Below are 21,583 nucleotides of genomic sequence, written 5' to 3' on the forward strand. Positions count from 1 at the left end.
ATGAACTTCTAAATACATCACTGAGAAATGACACCGTGGCAGCTGCCTAACTGCAAAACCTGTGTATTCTGCAAACCGTAGCTGTCGGATCCCCGGATGGAAATGGTCAGCAGGTAACTGATGTGATACTCCAAACCCCAGATCCACTCACTCATGCCGGTGCTCAGCAACACTTACCCATTGGTTCTTTAATAACACCATAATAATCTGGTGCATCATTGGGATCTACTGGTTCCAGGAACGGCCATGCCATCTTGTGAGCCTGCCAGGAAAACAAGGTACAATTACAAAAAAATGAAGTTCAATTAGCACTATTTAGTGGCTAAACATTTTCACTATACTTTTATCTGTTGGGGCCTAGAGTTGAACTTCAGAAAGAGCAGCAGTGTTACGTGAAAGGGGAACTAGTTCTCATCTGGTGACTGCCTGAAGTTTCCAACCTCAACGGCAATGACCAAGCACAGGAAACCATGTGAAATTCAGACACAACAGGACACTGGGATAAACAGGCTGCACAGAAAAGCACATAATGAATTTACTGGGACTGCTCTGCATTTCACACCCAGAAACGGGCTGCTGTTGTCACTCTCAAGTACTCTAATTTGTTTTCACAAATGTCCGTAAAACATAGAACAATGCAAAATATTACTCTCTTGGGATTTTGGTTACAACATAATTATTTTTTGAAAATTCTTGGAAAGTCTTTACCGTTGGAGCAGAAAAGCTGCATTTGGGTGTGACAGATAAACCAGAACAATATTGGAACGGACTGACGTAATTCTTTTGATCAGGATGCCATCGTTTACACGCTAGTAATGACCTTCTGTGAGAACACTATTGAAATAACTAACTCTGAGATTAAAGAACAGAAGCGTAGATCAGAAATCATGTAGAAATAACCCGAGAACAGCACGTTGCCTCTTCTACAGCCTGTTCAGTTAGGCTAATACTCTGCCGTTTGGTATTTTAAGTAAATCTGCTTCCTTTAAAAGCCTTCCACCAAAGAGACCGTTAAGTTTCCCTAGCTCAGGAGCAGCGATCTACCAGTTACTGTAAACATTCCTCAGCACGTTAACGCCAATCAAGTTTGGAGCTGACAAAGCAGCATTTCTCACCAAAAAAAGAGCTTTGCTATTTCTTCTACAAAAGTCTCAAACACCTGGAAGAGAAATCAAAGCCCACTCCAAGCCTCACTAGGTATGTCCCACACAGTAAGAAAGCTCTCCACTGTGCTGCAATCCTTATTCTCACCTGCAAGGAACGCAGTACTCTTCTTAAACCTTCATAGTCTTTATCAGTGAGTGGACTGAGAACAGTCATGGCATCTTCTGTGGACTGACATTGCGGACACACATATTCATCAATGAGATCTGCCTCACTTTGTAAAATGCCAACACAGCGCCCATGATACCAGTTCTGACATCGGTCGCAGCCAATGTAAAATCTGCAAGATCCAGAAATGCGTTAGTGACTTGATCTATTTAATTTAAAGGTTACATCGAAATACATCAACCCGCAATCCCCTGCACGCAAGCAGATACTTGGCATGATTAAATACAACAGCGTAACACGTGGTATTTCAGACTGACAAATTCTAATTACGCTATTCAAACTGCTTTTGTATTTACAAACAAGCTAAATTACAGACAACTTCAAAATTAGTTCCTAAATTTTATACTAGGCACTTTCAAGAAAGCAAGATTTCAAAGTCATTCCTCTGCTTTAGAGTCGAAAGGAACAGTGTAATGCCCACAGTCTCACCCAACCTGTATTCCAAAACAATTCAAGATACATTTTGCACAAACTGGACTAGCTAGGGCTCTTGTTTCGCACCATACAAACATTTTTCATACGGAAGCATCAGCCTTGTAGTTGAATACAGAAGGGGTATTCTATGACACAAAGCCTTACAGTGAAAGATACCAACCATATACCCCTATACCAAAATCATGCTTTCTATACAGATCAGATTAAAGCACAAAAAAATCCGCTAAATACTACATTTGTCTTTTGATCTTTCTAACCATCCCTTGTTAAAAAACGGGTGGGGGGAAAAAAAAGGAAAGAAAAGAAAAGGAAAAAAAAAATCAATCCCAATTTAAAGTACATGGTGTTTTTTTAAAAACAGAACAAAACAAAAACCCAGCACATTTTGACCACCCTGAAAACTTCACTTTTCCTAAACATTTACCGCACAGAAACATTTTGGAGAGGAAGACAATTACTGAAAAGCAATTTGTATTACGAATGAATACAACATATGCAGAATAACTTCTTTTTTCTTTGCAAGGAACAGGTAACCACAGTCAGAGCAGTTTGCTACCTAAACATTAAATAAGAGGTTCTTATCAGAACTCACTGTGACTCATCATAAGGTGTTCTGCAGATACAGTACAATTCCTCACTGCTGCCCTCTTGTGCCCGTTTACAATCATTACAGATGTACACATCCATTTTCTTAGCCTCCTTTTCTGTGATGCCAACACATTCTCCATGATACCAGTTAGTACAAAGATCACAGCCAATATAGAACCTAAAAGTATTCACAATGAAAATGACAATGTAATTGTCATTTCAAATGGCATGGCACTTTTCCCTGCATTTCTCTCTGATGCACTTTCTTGCTGGCCTACTTGCTTCAATTTTCTGTCTCAGTTTCCCTGCTCCCTAGCGCTCTATCCTTATGAGCTAACAACTCATGCTGCAGCTATGCTGTCAGTAAGGTCACTTGGGTCAATTTTAAATTGACAGTTCATTAAAATGCACATCAATATGTAACCAGACTTTGACAAAACTGGGCTAAAAATGTCTGTCTCCAATGTGTGTGTGAAAAACTGTAAAAGGCACAAAAAGACAAGGCCAAAGAAAAAGATTTACATTTTCAAAACCGTAGCTCAAAAGCCACTGAAACGTTTCCTTAAGATTTGAAAATGTAGGTCTCAGTTAATTTAAAAAACAAAAGCAAAGCGCAAACACCAACTAGGAGTTACAAGTATACTACAAAGAACATGCATACCAGCCATGTGTAGAATACATATCGGTATAACATGATACTAAAGAAAATGGGGGCAGGACATGGTTGTCTCTGTTGGTTTGGGGTTTTTTGGGGGGGGTGGGGTGGGCGCACTGAAAAACATATTGAACTCTCAAAATTGCAACAAATTGGAATGTGGACCATTCTTCAGAGAACAATGTCTACTCTCAGACACAGCGGAACCAGATATGGTATGACACGAAGTGAAGGAACCAGGTACAGAATCATGGGAATGGGACCTTGCACAGAATGATGTGACAAAACTGTAAAATATTATGCAAGGATGTTTGACATTTTGTGTATGGACATCTCAAAACACACCTATGACTAGTGACAATCAACCAGATGGGCGAAGTTTACACATCCATTCTCTCTGCCTAAGCAAAAGCAAGCTGACTCAGAACCTCAGTCTGCCTGGATTTTGGAGACCACCAACCACGTGCTGCGGCACCAATTACTGCCACCCTGCTTTGGCACTCCGCAAGTACCACGCACTGGACCCTACGCACTAGCAACAGGACAGCAGCTAGCACATGTTCCACAGAACAAGCATCTCTAATTTCCTGGGCCTCTGCATACGTCCCAGATACTCAGATCCTGTCTTTTAATTTTCAGTCAGACAAATCTTAAAAAAAATAAAAAAATAAAAAAATAAAATATCACACAGCTCAGCCTTCCGTAAAGAATGAACGGACGCAGCTCCTTCTGCCAACCATCAACAATGATTCAGCCTGCGTCCTCTTCCCAAGAGGGACTGTGTCCGTCTGCTCCTGGTGACGTGGAAGCACATTTAGGTCTAGGTGTAGATGCTAAACCTCGCCACCAGAATGTGGAACAGGCATCACATCATGCTTTAACAAGTAAGCCAGAATCTGAGGAGGAATCTTAGAAAGATACCCTTGCTGACCATCCTTGAAAACAATATCCTCAAATCCCTATAACCCTGGAGTATTACAAACGAGACCTAAATGTAAGAGATTTGCAGTAAAATACACAATAGAATGACTTTTGAGGATTTACTACACCCTAAAAAACGCATAGGGTATTCATAATATATCACAAATTAGCTTTTCAAGCAGCACATCTATCTTTGCTGAAGTAGAAAAGAGACACCAGCACAAAGAAGAGTATCTGATGCTGCCTATATATATATGTGTGAAAATAAAAAAAAGAAGTTTACCAGAAAATTGTTTTACAACTTGGCTAATCCCTTTCCATATAGTGAAAGGACAGTGTAGTTCAACAGTGCAGTCATCATTTGTAAGATCATAAAATTTAGAATTCACAAAAAGCAAAGCAGCAGAACTGAATCATCTTGCTAAGGACACTACTAAGTTACTAACATGTCATTTTCTTGAAGTTTTATTCTGTGCATTTAAGCACAGTTCTTGATTCAGGCTACCAAAATTCACTCTATGACCACGTTTTTCATCGGCTTACTTAAATGCCCACTAGAGTCAACAGGAAGAGTTAGTCTGACAATCAAACCCTTTTGCTCATGGGATTTGTTCATCTCATCTTATTTTTGTGACAGCTCTATCACTTACTAACAACCGAAGCAGTAATACACAGACCTTTGCTCGGTATGACACCAAAATGAAACCAGGGCACCCTCCTAAGCCTACTGGAGAACAGAAAGCCTAACACAACATCCTTTCTTTGGGTGAGACTAGTGACATCCTTTAGAAGTCATAGTGAAGCGACACCAGGGCATCACAAGTCTGCTATTGCTGCAGTAACGGCAGCACAGAGAGCAGTCCAGCTTCCCACACTGATGTAACGGCGTAGTGGTCAGAGCTACCGAACAACCGAGGTGAAAAAAACCCCAAAGAGCTCAACGTCATTTTAAAAAAAGTAATTAAAACCCAAAAAAGGCTAGAAGGAACCTCAAGAGATCCTCTAGTCCTGGCCTTAAAGCTGGAATGAAGAACCATTACTGGAGTGAAGGCGCTACTCCACCTCCAGGGTTTCTGTCCGTTATCAGCATTTAAACCACCACCAAATGGCACCAATTAATACTTTCTGGTATTGTCACTTGTTGAGCAGATACGTACTCACTTGGAATTGGTCTGAAGTCAAATTTATTTTACATACATCTCTACACAGCTACCAGACATAAACCATTACTGACTACCGGTGTTAGTCACTTCTAGCTGAAGCACGAATGCCTAACGATATCCCCCTGCAATCCACTCAATCTTCCACTCCACCACTTACTAAACTTCTTCACAAACTTTGTACGTAGAGCAAATATAGAGCAAATATTTTTCCTCATCAGACGAATCTGTCAGAATCAAACTACAGAGAACTGCCGTTTTCACTTTGTCAAATGCTTACATATTCGTTTTTATCAACCCCGGGATGTCCATTGTAACACATGGAGACCATTTCCACCTGAAACATTGTCCAAAGTGAACTGCAGTCCAGTAACTTAGAATCCACTTTACTGGGTATTGACTCACCCAAAAAAAAAAAAAAAAAAAAAAAAAGTAATTTATTGGAAGACGGTACCAAAGCTATTTCTAACGAACACCAGCTACTTGTTCACAAGAAATTGCTCAAACCAAACTGTCACTTGCTTCTGAGGCAGAGGCAAAACGGCAAAAGAAAGAATAACAGAGCGGAGGAAAACAAGAAAAAAGAGTATGTGCATGTGAGACAGAAAGGTCATACAATGGAAACATGCAAACAACTATAAATTACGTACATTAATAGTATAAATCAAGTATGTTAATAGTTTTGTAACTGCTAGTGGAAAACAGAGACTTTATTCTTCATACCTTAGTGATCACTGCAATAACACCTGATACTCTCTCTCCAATTCTAGAACTACCTTGCACTAACAGCTAAACACTAAACCTAAGGCTAAGAATACACAGGAAAAGGCTATGGCATTCACTACTCACTTAGACTCGTCATAAGGCGTTTTACAGATGCAGTAAAGCTTTGTGTCCTTCTTTGTTTCCTTTGAGGTAGTAGAAATCATTTTCTTTTTCTTGGACTTGGAAGCTGACGAATCTTTCTCCTCATCTCGCTTTCTCTTCTGGGAGGATACTGGCATTGGGACTGTGGTGGAGGAGGAGGAGGTGACGCTGGCTGCATGTTGCTGTGGTGGTGGTGGTGGCAGTGGTGGTGGCGGCGGCGGTGGTGCAGCGGCTGCAGCTGCGGCTGCAGCGGCTGCAGCAGCAGCTGCCTGGGCTTTTTCTTTTTCTTTCTTAATTTTAGTCAAGTCTTTCTTTAGCTCCTCCTGAAGTATATTAAACGAATAAATAGAGAGGGAGGCACTTCATATGATTATTCCAGGACAGGATTAAAACCTAGGCATAAATCCCATGCTTAACCGAAAGAAAATCATTAAAGCCATTTAAACACGCAAATTTTTAATGTGCTTAACCTACAATGCACAGAACATTAAGGCATGACACTCTTGGCCTACTATGACCCCACTAGCTGTAATTTATCAGAAGCTGTTGCAGGAAACAAGGTAATTTCAGTCCAGATGGAAAAAAAAAAAAAGGCACAAGAAGTACATACAACACTAGCTTCGCAGAGATCTGTGCATCCACAACCAGAGCTGCTTCCTGCACGTTTCCTTAAAATCTCACTGAGCAAACAGATTAATACAGGGATGTTCTCCCCAGCTTAAAATCAAATTAGGGTTTGAGAATAACTGTCCTTACCTGCACTTCAATTTGTAGATCTTTGTCCAGAAGTGCTCTTTTTTTCAGTATTTCAGCTTTCAGCTGTTCTTTATGCTTGAAAAGCAGAGCTGAGAGCTTAGTAGCATTCTGTTTACTACGTTTCTGTTCCACACTCTCTTCTCGCTTTCGTTTCTTAGCTGCCTGTTTTTCTTCTTTGTCTATCTTATCCAGAATATATTTCATCACTTGGTTGCACACAATCATTCTGAGGAAGCAATAAAGAAAAAGTACTGTGCTGAGCTGCCCATTTATCCCCAGTTAAGAATGCAGAATCATTTAATTCTTCAGTCTCTGCAAGTTGAAACTAAGTTACTATATTTCTTAAGACATACACGATAAATTTAGTAACACATCTTGCTCCCACTAATACTCATATGCTAGAACTCCACTGGGAGAGATCAAGTCCCTAGCTAGGCTCAAGAGGGCCAGTCCCAATTTCATTTAACTGATTTGAGTACTAATTGTTCTTCCCCTTCCCCTATAAAACCCCCTAACAAAGCTTAGGCTTTAGTACAATGAGAGATTATTTTCACTCAATTCAGTTTCCACAAACACGTCTGAAAGAGCTGGATTTTGTTTACTCTGATGCAGGTTGAAAGCAAGTTGGGAGCCTTTAACTTCCTCTAAAACATACATTTTCCGCCCTCCAGTGACCACCAAATATTACTAAGTTTGTGTGTTTTGTCATAAGGACTAGCAAGTATTTTTCAGTGCACAGAATTCACTATAAAACAGTTCCTAATTTCTTCACTAATGACAATTCAGGATTAATTTTTCATCTACTTGTTGTACACACACTCAACTATAAATCTCTTTTCCTGCTCAGTTGTTCTACAACTTTATTTTGCTTTATATTTCAGTTAGAAAACGAATATATTTTGGTTCTTCTGAATTTACTTTTCTCTTCCTACTCTGTTTCAAACCCACTAGAAAAATAAATGCTTCTCGCTGCCAGAGTGACTACGCAAAATAACTCCCATTGATGTATGAGTTGAAAGCAAACCACAGAATAGCAAAGGACAAGAAGCTGCTGCTAACTCTGCAGTCTCAGGCTCAGACATGCTGTCTTTTGGTACACATCTGTATTTTGATGTCATATCCAGCTGCTCTGTAGGGCCATACAATTTTGTTTACCTTTCTCTTTTTACCTGCCTGTATCTACTTGGTGTAGCCTGGTTTTTCACCAGGTAAGACACCCAAACTACAGTTTTGGAGAAGGAAAAAAATCAGTGAGATGGAAAAACAGCTGTACCGTGAACCGAGTGAGTCAGAACTCTTTTTTTTTTTTTTCTTTTCTTTTTCTTAATTGGACTCCCGTCAGTCTAAATACCAATTTGGCTGCCTGACACCATTAAACAAAGAGTATATGACAACATGTCTTAAGCATTACGCAGCTGTGAACACTAAGTGAGTAGCATCTGGTGATACTGTTGAATCAAGTAAGCTTGTACTCTGATTTGATGATCAAAATTTTATAAAAACCACTATTCTTTTTCTTACTATCTGACAACACACACACACTTGTGATTATCCAAATAAAGCAACTGCATGAGAGAAAAGGAGTCGAAACAACCCCAGGACAAACTCTCCAAATTTGTGTTTAGCAGCTTCAAGCATAAAATCTCCCAGCTTGTCAAATAGCACTATCTTCCAACTCTTTAATTCCTGCTGTAGAGCGGGAGGTACAGTGGACAAGAATGGAAATAAACTGCCATGATAATGGACAAACAAAAAGCAGGCTTTTTTGCAACAGAACCATTAATTCTCCATTCTGTGCTCCTTTAAGGATGTTTTTTACCTTGAATTAAAAAACTGCGGCCAGCTCCAAACACGTGCAATACAACATTCCACTTTAAAACATAAAATCAAAATAAAATTGAGAATATACAGGATTCAACTACTTAAAGTTAAGAACATCATTATGAAAGTTACTTTTGAGTGTTACTTTAACCAATTTTAAAACAGCAATTTCTTTAAGCAGGTTTTTTTTAAAAAACAGTGTTCTATTACACCACCATTAAAACATGTCATAAATGGGAAACTTTCCCTTCTAGAGATGCACTATGATGCACATTCACCTCTGATTTTCTTCCCTCTCAGCTGGAGTCAGTGTCTTCTTCTGTTTCAGGTGTTCTATAACAGCATTCTGTTTCATAACCACCTGCAAGATGATATAGAACCCAAAATAAAATTTGAAAATTTTAGCCAGTATTTCATAATATTACTGGGAGAACCAGGACATTTCCTAAGTTAAACAAAAACTTAAAGTGTTATTTATTTCAGTGACAAAATAAAACTGATTTTATCAGGGGGCAGTGCTTGTTTAAAGCAATTATTTGAAAGCTCAAATTAAGAATTAACACCACCTCCCTGCCCTCCCCGCCCTGAGTAGGATATTTTGCTTATGTTGAGTTTAAACCTAGGGACTAAACGTAAATTGACAGTATTTCTTCAGTGACTGTTTTTTTTTAATTTAAAAAATGGTAAGAGTCTATTATATCTATATGTGGGGTTTTTTAAGCCCTGCAGCCATCCAACAGCATTACATTTCAGATACCTCTTCGAAACCTCAGTTTCCAATAGCAGGCAATGAAAGTACTGCACATGTGTTCTGAACATCAGCTCTCCTATCTACAGCCTCTCTTTCCTGAACTGAGAATAAAGATATATTGTCCCAGCAGCTAGTGGTAAGTTGAATCAAGGTGCCAGAAGACTGCAAACACGGTACAATTGACTTGATGTGCTGAATTAACTCAGAATATTTAATTAAATTGCCAAAAGCAATCGTGCACTAACTTTGAAAGAATCAAATTAACTGCCTATCAAATGTATTAACATCGTTAACAAGAACAGGCATTTAAAATGAGCTTTGTTTCATTCATTAAGTTTTAATTTCCTTCTGTTAACTTTACCTGTTTCTGGATAATGTCACTTTGATTAGAAGCCTGAAGGGTGTGCTCACGTTTAATTTCTATCTGTTGCTGCTTTTTCTTCTGTTGCTGCTCCCTGAGCTGCTGAACTCTCTGCAGCTGCTCCTGAACACTAGCTGCTTGAACTGTTACCACATTCTGAATCTGGTGAGCCTGTACTGGGCTAGTTTGTTGGATCTGAATAGGTAACTGAAGCTTGATCTGCTGGGGCACACTGCCTTGTTGGGCTTGTATCTGAGCCACAACATGTGACTGAAGCTGAGAGAGAACTTGGACTTGTTGCTGAAGCTGAGGCACTGTAATAACTTTTGTTGGAGGCTGCTGAAGTTGCAGCTGAGGACGAGTTGGGGATTGCACAGGAACCTGATTTAAACTTTGAGTAGTTGGAAGGGTTGAGACCGAAGTCTGAACCTGAGGTTGTGATTGCTGCAGCTGAGCTTGAATTTGTATGGGAGCATGGGGCTGCATCTGAATCTGTTGTTGGGTTGTAGTCTGCACCTGAGCTGGTGGCTGAGGCTGGACTTGGGACTGGCCTTGTGGAAGGATTGCAGTCTGCGTCTGACTCTGGACTTGCACTGGAGATTGCCCTTGAGCCTGGGTCTGTGCTGGAGACTGAACTGGAGATTTAGACGATTGTGCTTCAGGTGGGACTGGAGAGTCAAGAGACGCCGGAGTCTGAGATTCAGGCTGGGTCTGAGCTTCAGGCTGAAGTGCTGGCTGCGGCGCCTGTGGCAGGGCCAGCGGCGCAGGCTGGGCGCTCTGATTCTGCACTTGAGGCTGGGCTTGCTGCTGGCTCGGGGGCTGTGGCTGACTGGGCGGCAGGGCTGACGTTGGCTGTGCCTGTAGAGCTTGCTTCTGTTCCCCTGTAGCTGTGAAGGATAAACACAAGTATTCCATTCATTTCAAATGACACACCTATGAGCCTTACTAATTCAACCCCTGTAGAACTACCGTAAAGCCCTATGCAGAAATTAGAGATTTCTAAGCTTATAATACACTTCCAACAAATTTACTGTAACAGACCATCTCCAACTGCATAAAAACTGAAATTGAAGCTTTTTTTCTGCTGAACTGAACAACGCTTACCCGAGGTTGAAGTAGAAACTGTTGTTGTAGTTGTGCTAGCCGTAGTGGCAGCCGCTGGTAGTGGGGTGAAAAGAAATCTCTGAATTGTACCATTTGGCATAGCTGCTTGCATAAGCTGCTGTCCTGGACCAGGTATTACAGTCACACCCTGAGGGATTAATTGTAATTGACCAGTAGTTTGACCTTGTCCCTGAATTACCACAGTTAATCCTTGACTGCCACCCTGAAAAAAAAGGAAAAAAAAAGGTTAATATTGATGTATTACTGATACAATTCTTAGACTTTGCTGAAAATCAGAAGAATCGGGTTTTTGGATTTCAGAATTCAATACTTTTACCACATTCCATATTCCTAAACCCCAAAACTAGCATCTGAGATCATGAAATACTAAAATACTCTTTCAACAATTCTATCAACAGATTACTGGGTTGGAGTCAGTTACACATATTTTTGTCCAAATATTGACAAGAACCCTGGCCAAAGCAGCTAAAATAGAACATCTTTGTCCCTAGAATTTACAAGCAATACAGAGCATGGATAATTTTAGACATACTATTACTTACTTGCTCAAGAATCCCAGCAGTTTGTGTAAATGTCCTCTGCACTGAAAACGTTTCCTAACTGCTCACATGAAAACTGAGCTTTCATGACTGACTGTTCAGTCTGTAATGGGTTGTGAATTTCTGTTGTTTAAGCTGAAACTTAGGCAGCTTATGACATCAGTCTCGACGCCGTGATGGAGAAGGTAGGGTATTGTCCCGACATCTAATGCCAAACTCCACATTTTGTGAACCCATAGAACAGAATAAGGTCCCTACAAAAATCCTCCTGAGTCTTTTGGTGTGGAAATGAACTCTGTGAGTCTTGTTCCACATATAAAAATCTTATCTGGCAATAAGCAGCCTCTACACTACATTACAATAATTTTTATATACATGTTATTTACAATTTGAAGAGTAGGTATCGTGGTAACTCACAAAAGTCTATTTTACCCTAGGTTTGACTCCAAACTTATTTTTTGCCAACAGACCTTCAGGATCTGAGCAGGAGCTGTAAGAACTTTTTCCTCCTCCAGTTGCAGATACTGTAATTTTTCCTCTGAGACTCTCGATAACATGAATGAAAACAATCTTCACACAAAATCAAAAGACAAGGAATGAACATTACATTCTGAAGGTCTACAAAACAGGCCATGCAAAAGGATTACGTCCCTTACTGCTGTTAATGCAAAGGCTTTTTTTCCATACTGCTAAACTCTCCTGATGCCAGTTACATTACTGGGGAATACAATAGGAAGTGATATTGAAAACCTTACATACACTGTTTAAGCTTCTTTCAGTCTGTAATTATGCTATCAGTCGTCCTAAATGAAGGCTCGTAAATTTATGAGCAGATACACGACACTGCTGAAATCCAAAGGCTTGATCAGATGTATCGCAAGTATTAGCACATTTACACACCCAGAGGCTGCACAATATTGTACCTGTCCCTGTGTTAGTTGGGTGAGCTGGGCCATAGTAAGCTTCACTTGTCCCTGCTGCGGGCGAGGGGGCTGCGACGGGGTTTGTGGCTGTATTTGCTGAGGTGGTGTTCCAGGACTGGTGACTGTCTTCTGTCCAGAACTGGAAGAAGCTGTGCTAGTACTAGAAACTGCTGTTGAGACAGGCTGACCCCTGATGATTTGAGTCACCACTTGCTGTGTCTGACCTGTAAGAAAATAATTTGTGATAAGAAACATATTTCCAACTTTTCAACCATTAGCACAGCAAACCTCTGAGTCACAACACGTTGCAGCAGTGTATAATCAGACAAGTGAAGCAAACGCTGCAGTTGGCACATACATTTTCTTTACAAACCATTTGTCTGTGGGGTTGACTGCAAAATGTTTTCTATTTTTAACTCAATTCACATACTTACAGAGTGCTTCAAACACTTAGCTTGCCTTTAAAAAAGAAAAGAAAGCTTTCTCAATGCACAATTATTCTCAACTTTGTTTGTTTTCAAATGAATGGACTTAAAAATAAGAACTAGATTTCCCAGTGTCAAGGATGAACAACACTGACAAAGCTTGCAAGCTGCACGTTCAAAAGCCAGAAAAGGCAGTTTTTATAAGTCAAACATCAAAATGAGGTATTTTTGCACTGGGACATGATACAGAAAGCATAAAGAAACAAACCATGGATTTCACACTGGAAATTTAAATATTAAAGTGAACCTACTGGCTGGAAGAATACCTTGTTGCACCACTACAGGTGTTCGAATGATGGTCTTTCCAAGTGTTGACTGCTGAAGTGGTGTCCGAATTACTGTCATACCAGGGCGGAGAGGCGTCCCTTGCACTACCTACGTACACCAAAAGGGAGAGCACATATAAACTTGTGAAAAAAGCTGCTGAAGTTTTTTGGGGGGTTTTGTTTGTTTGTTTGTTTTTTAAATATAGTAAGAAATGACACGACACAAGCAGAACCAATATTTTTTCATCTACACCCACACTGCTAAGGCTTACCAAGCTCTAAACTATTAATTTTTCCAATTAGAGAGAATTGTTGTACCTCGTTGGAATAAAAGATCCACAAATACTATTGAGTCAGAAACACTGAAAAGTGACTAGACATAACTTTTAGTATCTGCCAATAACTTGAAATACATGCACCCACATTTTTTGCATTAAATAACCAGAAAAACATCTTACTTGCGGAGTGCTTGTTGTTCCTAATGTCCCTGTGGTATTTGGCCTAATGCTTACAGTTGCTGTCCTTGGCTGGAATGAAGTAAATGTTTGACTTGCACCTGTAGTTGATGGAATGATACCCAATACCTTTTGCTGCACTTGAACAACACCTAATTAAAGAAAAATTGAGAATTCATTAATGACATAATTGCCAGCAGAAGTAGTAAATGCAACTCCAGGATGGCATTTAGACATCAGTCTCCGGGTTTCTAGAACACCTCTGAGTCTCAACATTTCTTGGGAGAGCCTTTGTCATATTGTGAAAAGAAGCAGCATTATACTTTGTTGATAGTCCAACTACATTTTAAGTTAAGAAACAGGTATTTTAGAAAAGATTAAGGAAAGAGGGAATCTTCACAAAGATCAGTTTGATGGTAACTGCAAATAAGTCCTTGCATTGACACGGTGCCACAAATTAGTATTATACAACCATTAAAAGCTATAATCTGATTAATTTAAAATGTAGGAGACCAGTTTAAACACCTTTCACCAGTTTAAACATCTCTCACTTACAAGCTCGTGGTGCTGAAGAAAATGGGTAATGCTTTTCCTGTCACCTAAGAAATTTCAATACAAAACTAGTAGCCCTCATGATCTCCTCAGATCCTAAGTATAATGGAGACAGAGAATTGAGCTTTTCTGTTCAACATACATTCACAAATCTCAAAATATTAAGTCCTCATCTTGAGGCAAGAAGAAAAAAACACTAATCTTAGTTCGGAGCCAAACTCTCACTCATCAGTGAAGAGCAGATGTAGGCATTAATAACTAAGAACAGCAGCTTTTTTTTTTTGTGAAGAAAGTTGTTTTGTTGATGTATAATTTAGATGAAAAAAAGTGCATGCTTCATTCCACATTGTTAAAAATAAAGCTTCTAATTTTGCACTATGAAATGCAGAATAATTTATAGGCAAAAAACTTGCATTTTTCCACTACAGACACAAATACGCAATACAGGGGGAACAAGCTCTAGAAACTTGTATATATATATATATATATATAAAAATATTTTTTCCCCCTTCAAGTCACAGTTTACTTCACTGGGAAAATAGTGTCAACTGAGAATTAATCAGCAAGCTGGAATACATTTTTAATTCAGTTCCCTTTCCCCTACCTCCTTGAGTTGATGGCACATTGACGGCAACAATCTTGCTGTTTGCAGGGAGTGGCAGCTTAGTTATCACTTTCCCTGCCATCGTTACTGGGCTGCCTGAGATCTGGAAGGTCTGCCCTGTGCTGGCAATGGTTGTGGCTGAAGTGGCAGCTGTGCTAGTGGCTATTGAGGTACACAGAACAGTCAGTTTTAGAGCAGAATAATTAGTCAATGAAATGACTATTTTCAAGTATGAAAGAGCAAACTACAGGATTATTTTTACAGTAATTTTTGAATGCATCATACTTTCTTTGGTAAAGATTCTTTTTTGGAAACAGTATGTTACAGCATAGAACGCTTTCATTACCAATGATTACAACAACCGTCAGTAATAAATGAGACAAGTCAGAAATAAGACTACCTGGCAAGTCTGAACAAAGAAAAATTAGACAGGTACTATCTCAGAAATGTCCTGCTGACTTAGTAAGAGAGTTAAGAGCGAAGATAACAAGAAATGCTATAATGCTATATATTCTGGAGAAGATGAAGGTGCCGTATACAGGATGAACTCGAGCACATGTTCTTTCCATGCTAAGTGGCTGCTTACCTGTTGAAGACTGGCCTTGTTTAACCCAAGTAGCAAAAGTCTGATGGAAATTCTTGTTCTGCTGGAATGTTACAGTAGCTGGAGAACCCACTTTTGTAGCAAGTACTACTTTGGTTCCAGTGGGGACTGGGCCTGCTAACGGGCCTACCACAACTTTCTGTGGGGTTGAGACAGTGGTGGCAGTGCTGCTGGCTGTCGTGACTGCGGGGGCCCCACCTGCTGCAGGGATCTGCTTCTGCTGTTCCAGCCGCTTCTACAGAATTCAGGAAAAAAAATCGCATGAAGGGCTAATTAGCATTTTCAGATTTTGTAAAATAAGCGCCGTCTCTTCCCAGTATTGAAAAATAATGGACACTGGTTGGACTTTAGTTCAATTTGTAAAGGACTGAAGAATAAACTGCTCGTGCACCCTATAGCACGAGACTCCTTGACCTGCAGAACCACAGCTCTGCTGTGTACTGCTGTACACAGCTGGAAATTTTCCTTTATAGCATCTTTAAGATCCTCAGCTTATGTTAATTTCTCTGCACATTTTACTTTAAACAAAATTTACTAGTCTCAGATTAATCTGAAAGGTTAAAAAACTTTGAAAAATATCCATGCACATTTGGCTTTGACCACATGCATACAGCCTGCATCTATATCAGTAAGGGGTACAGCATCGTTAACACAGTTTATTACTGGCATTCCTAAGTTTAGAGCTGCCTGCACTCAGATCCTGTCAGTTACAGAACAAAAATAAACAGAATGTATCATTGTACTTCCCCATTCAGAATGTAATTTTACAAATTATTCTTTCAACTGCAAATGCAGTTTGCAGCCTGCTTAAAAAAAATTAGGTTCCAAATCCCTCACGTTACGGCACAGAAGGTTGCTGGGTAACTGTCAAGGAGGTGCATTTAATGTAGAGAGCCACTTTGTGAAGGGGTAGGACCAGTAAGCTCTTTTAAAATTGCAACTAATCTGACATTCTTCCCTATGTTACTGGAATTATCTCTGTATTTATTAATTTATATCTCAGTGTTTGGTTAGCATTATATTGTGGTAACACCCACGAATCAGGAACACTCATTCACCAGTCATGCATTTTCTTCAGGGAAGATGAAATTAAAAAGGACTAAGTTGGAAAAAAGCACAATTTTTAATGATGTATGCGAAATACTAACATGGCATTGGGCCTCCTGATTTTAATTACATACATTTATATATACACATACACACACACACACATCTATATATACATACGTATATAAAATAATCAATGGGCTTCATTCAGCCAACTTAAGATAGGATAAAATCAAAAGATTCAGTTTGACTGAAGCATGGAGAACAAATGCAGTTGTATTCCCAAGGCAGCTTTCCATGACACCATACAACACTGTGGACCTCACCTGGAGACAGGTGCTTCTCAGCCTTCTTTGAAATTAGAAACAAACTAAACCTTTTTAAAACATTATAAACTAGGTAGGAAAAAAAAATGCAATCCAAACCAAATCTTTGTCTTGACTTCGTTTCAAAATAACAAACACACACAGTGGGAGCAGCATTGTTTGATGGCTTAGTTTGCACAGGAAATGGAAACTATTTGAAAAGTGGTATAAAATAGGGATAAACTTTGTTTCCCATATTCTAATGCATAGTTGCTGACAGGTGGGACTACCAATAGCTCCCCCACCTGCTGGGCAGCCAATCGTTGGTGTTTTAGTTGAGCCTCCAATTGGGCCTTGAATTCCTCTGCCTTCTTCTGTTCACTAACCTTAGCCTGTTGTTCAACTGCCTGTGCCTTTTCCTTCTCCACCCTGCCAAAGACACAAAAGTAAGTTATACCATCACATAAAATCCAACCATCAAACTGGATTTCATTTTATCCAGTTTAATTGCTCTTATAAGAGCAAATGTCAAGACTGAAGATGACTAAAAACCTGGTCAATACTTTGAAAGTATTTTAAAATAAAGTATTGAAGTTGCATGCAATATCCCTGAAATATTCTGACGCTAAACTACTGCAACACCTTACAGGAAACTACTAATCAAAACTGGAATTTATAATTACATGAGACTGCAAACAATTTATGTAATACTATTATAACAATTCTTTCCAAGAAACTAAAATAATGTTCCAACTCGAAGCATGCAATACTGAAAATATTCATTTTATTACTTGAATATTCTCAGGCTGAACTTACTTTACTTGTACACATTCATTTTCTTTGTATTATGGAAGTATTTAAATACGCACTGTTTAAAGTCACGCCAAAAGTAGCCTAAAGCCTTTCCATGCATTACAGTAACAGCCTCTCAGCATACAACAGCGATTAGTTCATAAGCATGGAAAAATTCATATAATAATAGTTCTAACAAATCTGTAAGATCTGCATAAATTAGTTTTTATACCAGCAAACAGTTTAGCTTTACAACTTTAAGTTTGACTATCATGATCAAAAGGCACAGTAAAAATGCAACGCAGACCTGCTTTTAGTGATTGTAGCCACCAAGTTTGCGTCCTCTAGTGGGAATCGTTGTGGAACATACACACACAAATTAAAACTGCTCTCTTGAAAAGCTCATTTGAGTTCCTTTACCTTTCAGCAAATGCCCTGATCTCCCATAGTTCCAGTTCCTCCTCTGCTACCCAACTTTCAATTATAACAGGGCCCGTTTGCTTGGGTGTTTCTGGCCTTTTTGGCCTTAGTGCACTTGATCGCAGTCCCTTCCTCTGGGGTGTTGGAGTTTCTTTAGAGAACAGTCAAAACACACACATTAAGCTTAATCATAAAACAAAATTAAAGAGTAAACCAAGATTAGTGTCTCACTCTCGTTTTATACACAGAAAGGCCTTTCAGCTTCAGATAAATCATATCAGTTTGTTAAATTTGTCATTTGTTTCAAACAGGCGAATGAATAGTTCACGTCAAGCTGTATTTGCTCCCTTGATGGTGCGAGTTAACAAAGATCCAGTTACCTTAATTTCTGCAGGAGCTTACGAGAAGGGGAAAAAAGCCACGTATAAACAAACATACCTTTCGGAGCCTCTGGTACACCAATGGGACAAATAATTTTTCTTATACAGTACTCTGACCGGATTCCATACGGACCAACATCTCTTCGCTTGATAATTTCTGTTGTTGTAATTTCCGTTTCCGACGTTTCTACAACAAATTAGTCCCAATACATTAATAACAGAAAACAAACAAAAGCTAAATCTTCAATCAACCCAATATACTCAAGGTAAGAGACAGCAACTAGTACAAACTGTTGACTAAAAAACCCTCAAATGCCACAGCCGACATCAAGCCTTTACAGAAAGGCTTGGAATAAGCATAAAACTCCAAATTAACAGCAAGAGCTTTTGCATTAGGAAAACCAGAAATTTAAAGACAAAAAAATACCTGTACGTGTGGTTCCTCCTCCAGGTGGAGCTTTTGCTGCCATATCATCCCATTTGAGACAGGCCCACAACAAGCGCAACATCAGGCTCACTCCAGCCAATGACTTTACTGTTTGAAGTCGGTACCTAAATAGAGCATTAATCAAATCAAAATGTATTTAAAATCCCTAACTAAACCAATGGGACTCAAGTTTTCCCATTCTACCTTGACTGAACAATATAGAAAATCACTGAATAATAACCAGCAAAATCTGCATGTTTGGGCACAAACATGTATTTCACTTGCATTTTAAAATTCAATTACTTTCATCACATCCTTAACTTTTCCTTAAAAATATAAAGTATGTACCTCCAAGTGATCCCAAAAGTTGGCCTTGGGGATGGATATGGCCAAATATCCAAGGCAGGCTTTGCATTGTAATTGAAATAGGGAACTTCTCTGATCCCTCCTCTTCTGGCCAGCTTTTTTAAGTCATCATTGGGTAAAACAAATATGCTTTTTTTACTGCTTTTGGTAACAAATTTTCTGTAAGACGGTAAGGCAGTTCCAGAACGTGTTTTTTTGGGTCTTGCAAATTTCATTAACTTTACTTTGTCTTTTGTAGAATATTCTTTGCTGACAGTCATGGAAGTCACCAATGTGCCTTCTGGGGTGGTCAGTGAATCGGTTACTGTTGTTGTAACCACTGTTTTACTATGCTCTTGTACAGAAATGACATCAACGTTACTGTCTGTAGCTGGAGTGGTAAGCTTAGTTACAGTAGTGGTGGTAGTTACAGTGGATATGGCACAATTTTCTGTTGATGACACTACTGTCGTTTTCTCATCATTAGAAGCTACAGTCTCTGCAACTTTAAACACAGTTTTGGATTCCGTAGACACAGTTGATGTTGTGGTAGTCACTTCAGTAATAACAGTTTTTATTTTACTTTCTCCATTAATATTTTCCATTTTATATGTCTGTACACCGTTCTGATCAGCAAAGTCACTACTCAAGCTAGATTCCTCACATGAGGTCACAGGCGATGGAGCAACTTTCTTATCCTCAATTGCTTCAGTTTCCATAGATTCTGTTTCACTGTGCAGGTTATCCTCTTTACAGACAGCATGTGTTGGCGTGGAAGCAGAGCCAACAAAGGCAGGTCTCTCAGGATAAAGCTGTTTTTCTTCAGCTTTCTGCACGTACTTGGGAACTTCATCTGGTGGCTGAAGACCCTCTCCAGATTCGAACTCAGGTGAACTCTGTCGACATGACTTAGGGTCCACATTATTTTTGTCCTTTGTGTCCTCTATCATGATGTCACCATTCATGAATGGTTTGACTGACGATTCTTTAGAAGTCAATGGTTTTATTTCATGTTCTGGAATGGATCTATTAATATTATTAACTTTTGGTTCGATATCACCCCCTGCCTTAGTTTCACAGGTATCTTTAACTACGCAGTCATCGTTTGATAATATTTTAACGTCACTGTCTCTTCCGTTCATTTGAAATGGGGATTTTTCTTTTTCTAAGTCTGTCTCAGTTTCTTCATCTTTATTATTCTTTTTGTCAGTAACACTATTTCGACTTGTCTGACCAAGATACTTGTTTATGGTACTTGTCTCCACTTTCAGTTCCTGACCCTTCTTCTGACCGTTAGCCTCAGTTAGTTTAGAGCTCAGTAAATCCTCATCAACTTCTGCCCCATCCATGTGTTCCAGAGTCTGACTTTCAAGATTTCTTTCAGAAATTAGGTCTGTTTTAAATGGTTCTAGATCTTTATTTGCTGATTTTTGGTGAAACATAATCTCATTTTCAGATTTACTTTCAGTTTTTCCTGGAGCAATTTCTTCCTCCATTTCACTTTCTTGAGAGGACGTTGGTTCAATATGGCTTTTTATCACACAATTGTTTTCTGGATCTTTGCGCTGCTGTTCAGAAGTCCCTTCTGAATCTGATTTTTCAAGAGTGGCCAGAGCATCTTTTCTACAGCTGCTTTCAGTTACCACTGGCTCCAAGTTTTCACATTCACGCTGAGATACTCTGGTAATAGGTAGTTTTTGTTTCAAAGGTTTTTCGCTTGTTTCTGAAACATCCCATTTGATTCTGCCTTCTGCATTTGTTTGTTTCAAGCCATCCACAATGGAACTCTCAGACTCTCCAAGAGCCTCTTGTCCTTGACACTCAGCAGCACTCATAGGTTCAGGGTTATTTTCTTTACTCTCATTCTGAACGGAGCTATCACCTTCACAAGACTGAGATGAGTCTTCATCCAGTAGCTGGCCTTCTCTTTTTGATAGCCTGTTTGTCAAAGGCAAAGAGGCTTCATCTAGCTCACCAGTTTTGGTGCAAGAGATGCTGCTGATGGGCAAGCAGTCCTGTTCCGCATCTTCGGTTTGGGTCTTATCTGAAATATAGGTTTGATCTTGGGAAGACACGTCAAACTGGCTTCCTTCTTTTATTTTCCTCATTTGTAGCTCATCTATGTTTTTCTGGGGGCTTACAGATCGAATGCCTACAGTTCTAGCACTAGCCTCCAGTTTCATCCTTTCTAGACGCTGTTTTTCTTCCAGTGTAAACTGTTTTATTCGCCTCTCAAGTAGTCCATCTAATTTTGACGATTTTACTTTCCTTTTGTAGCAAGTCCTTAAATGAAATCCCTCGCTGACATTGATTATATCCAGCTTACAACGACTATCCTCGTCTTTTATGGAGGATTCAATTTTCACATCATCTACATCCATAGGTTCTTCCTTGATGACTTTATCATTTTCACCATCGATTTCTTTTTCCACTGTGAAGAAAAAAGAACTCTGAATCAGTAAGCTCCCCTAACAATGAATGCCAAACTATATTTTTACATTAAGCACTAAGAAGTAAGTGGACCTTTTAGTGTATTAATAGATTGCAAGACAATGGGAACAAAAACTTCAGACACCACTACAAGGGATAATAAGCAATCACTGAACTGAGACATGTCTTGACAAAACCTGTTACACAGTTTGTCAACAGCTGTTTCTGAGGTCCTAC

General features: G+C 39.3%; 1 protein-coding gene across 2 annotated transcripts in view; it reads right to left on the reverse strand.

Annotated features, from left to right (window-relative positions):
* Window positions 1-21,583, reverse strand: part of BPTF (bromodomain PHD finger transcription factor) — a 56,692-nt gene that overhangs the window by 4,992 nt on the left and 30,117 nt on the right. Inside the window, exons 13-30 of one of the 2 annotated variants that reach the window (XM_009947757.2) lie at window positions 18,920-21,347; window positions 18,572-18,696; window positions 18,203-18,331; window positions 17,765-17,915; window positions 16,858-16,981; window positions 15,183-15,435; window positions 14,597-14,758; window positions 13,444-13,592; window positions 12,971-13,094; window positions 12,235-12,458; window positions 10,752-10,974; window positions 9,648-10,534; window positions 8,814-8,896; window positions 6,715-6,940; window positions 5,941-6,281; window positions 2,360-2,533; window positions 1,252-1,444; window positions 178-262 (exon numbers count right to left, since the gene is read on the reverse strand). In XM_009947757.2, the coding sequence (XP_009946059.2) occupies window positions 178-262; window positions 1,252-1,444; window positions 2,360-2,533; window positions 5,941-6,281; window positions 6,715-6,940; window positions 8,814-8,896; window positions 9,648-10,534; window positions 10,752-10,974; window positions 12,235-12,458; window positions 12,971-13,094; window positions 13,444-13,592; window positions 14,597-14,758; window positions 15,183-15,435; window positions 16,858-16,981; window positions 17,765-17,915; window positions 18,203-18,331; window positions 18,572-18,696; window positions 18,920-21,347 (6,081 nt within the window). The remainder of the gene's footprint in view (window positions 1-177; window positions 263-1,251; window positions 1,445-2,359; window positions 2,534-5,940; window positions 6,282-6,714; window positions 6,941-8,813; window positions 8,897-9,647; window positions 10,535-10,751; window positions 10,975-12,234; window positions 12,459-12,970; window positions 13,095-13,443; window positions 13,593-14,596; window positions 14,759-15,182; window positions 15,436-16,857; window positions 16,982-17,764; window positions 17,916-18,202; window positions 18,332-18,571; window positions 18,697-18,919; window positions 21,348-21,583) is intronic. The other variant, XM_086473846.1, reaches the window with a different exon arrangement.

This window comes from Leptosomus discolor, chromosome 15 (genome assembly GCF_034619465.1).
Source record: "Leptosomus discolor isolate bLepDis1 chromosome 15, bLepDis1.hap2, whole genome shotgun sequence".
NCBI lineage: Eukaryota > Metazoa > Chordata > Aves > Leptosomiformes > Leptosomidae > Leptosomus > Leptosomus discolor.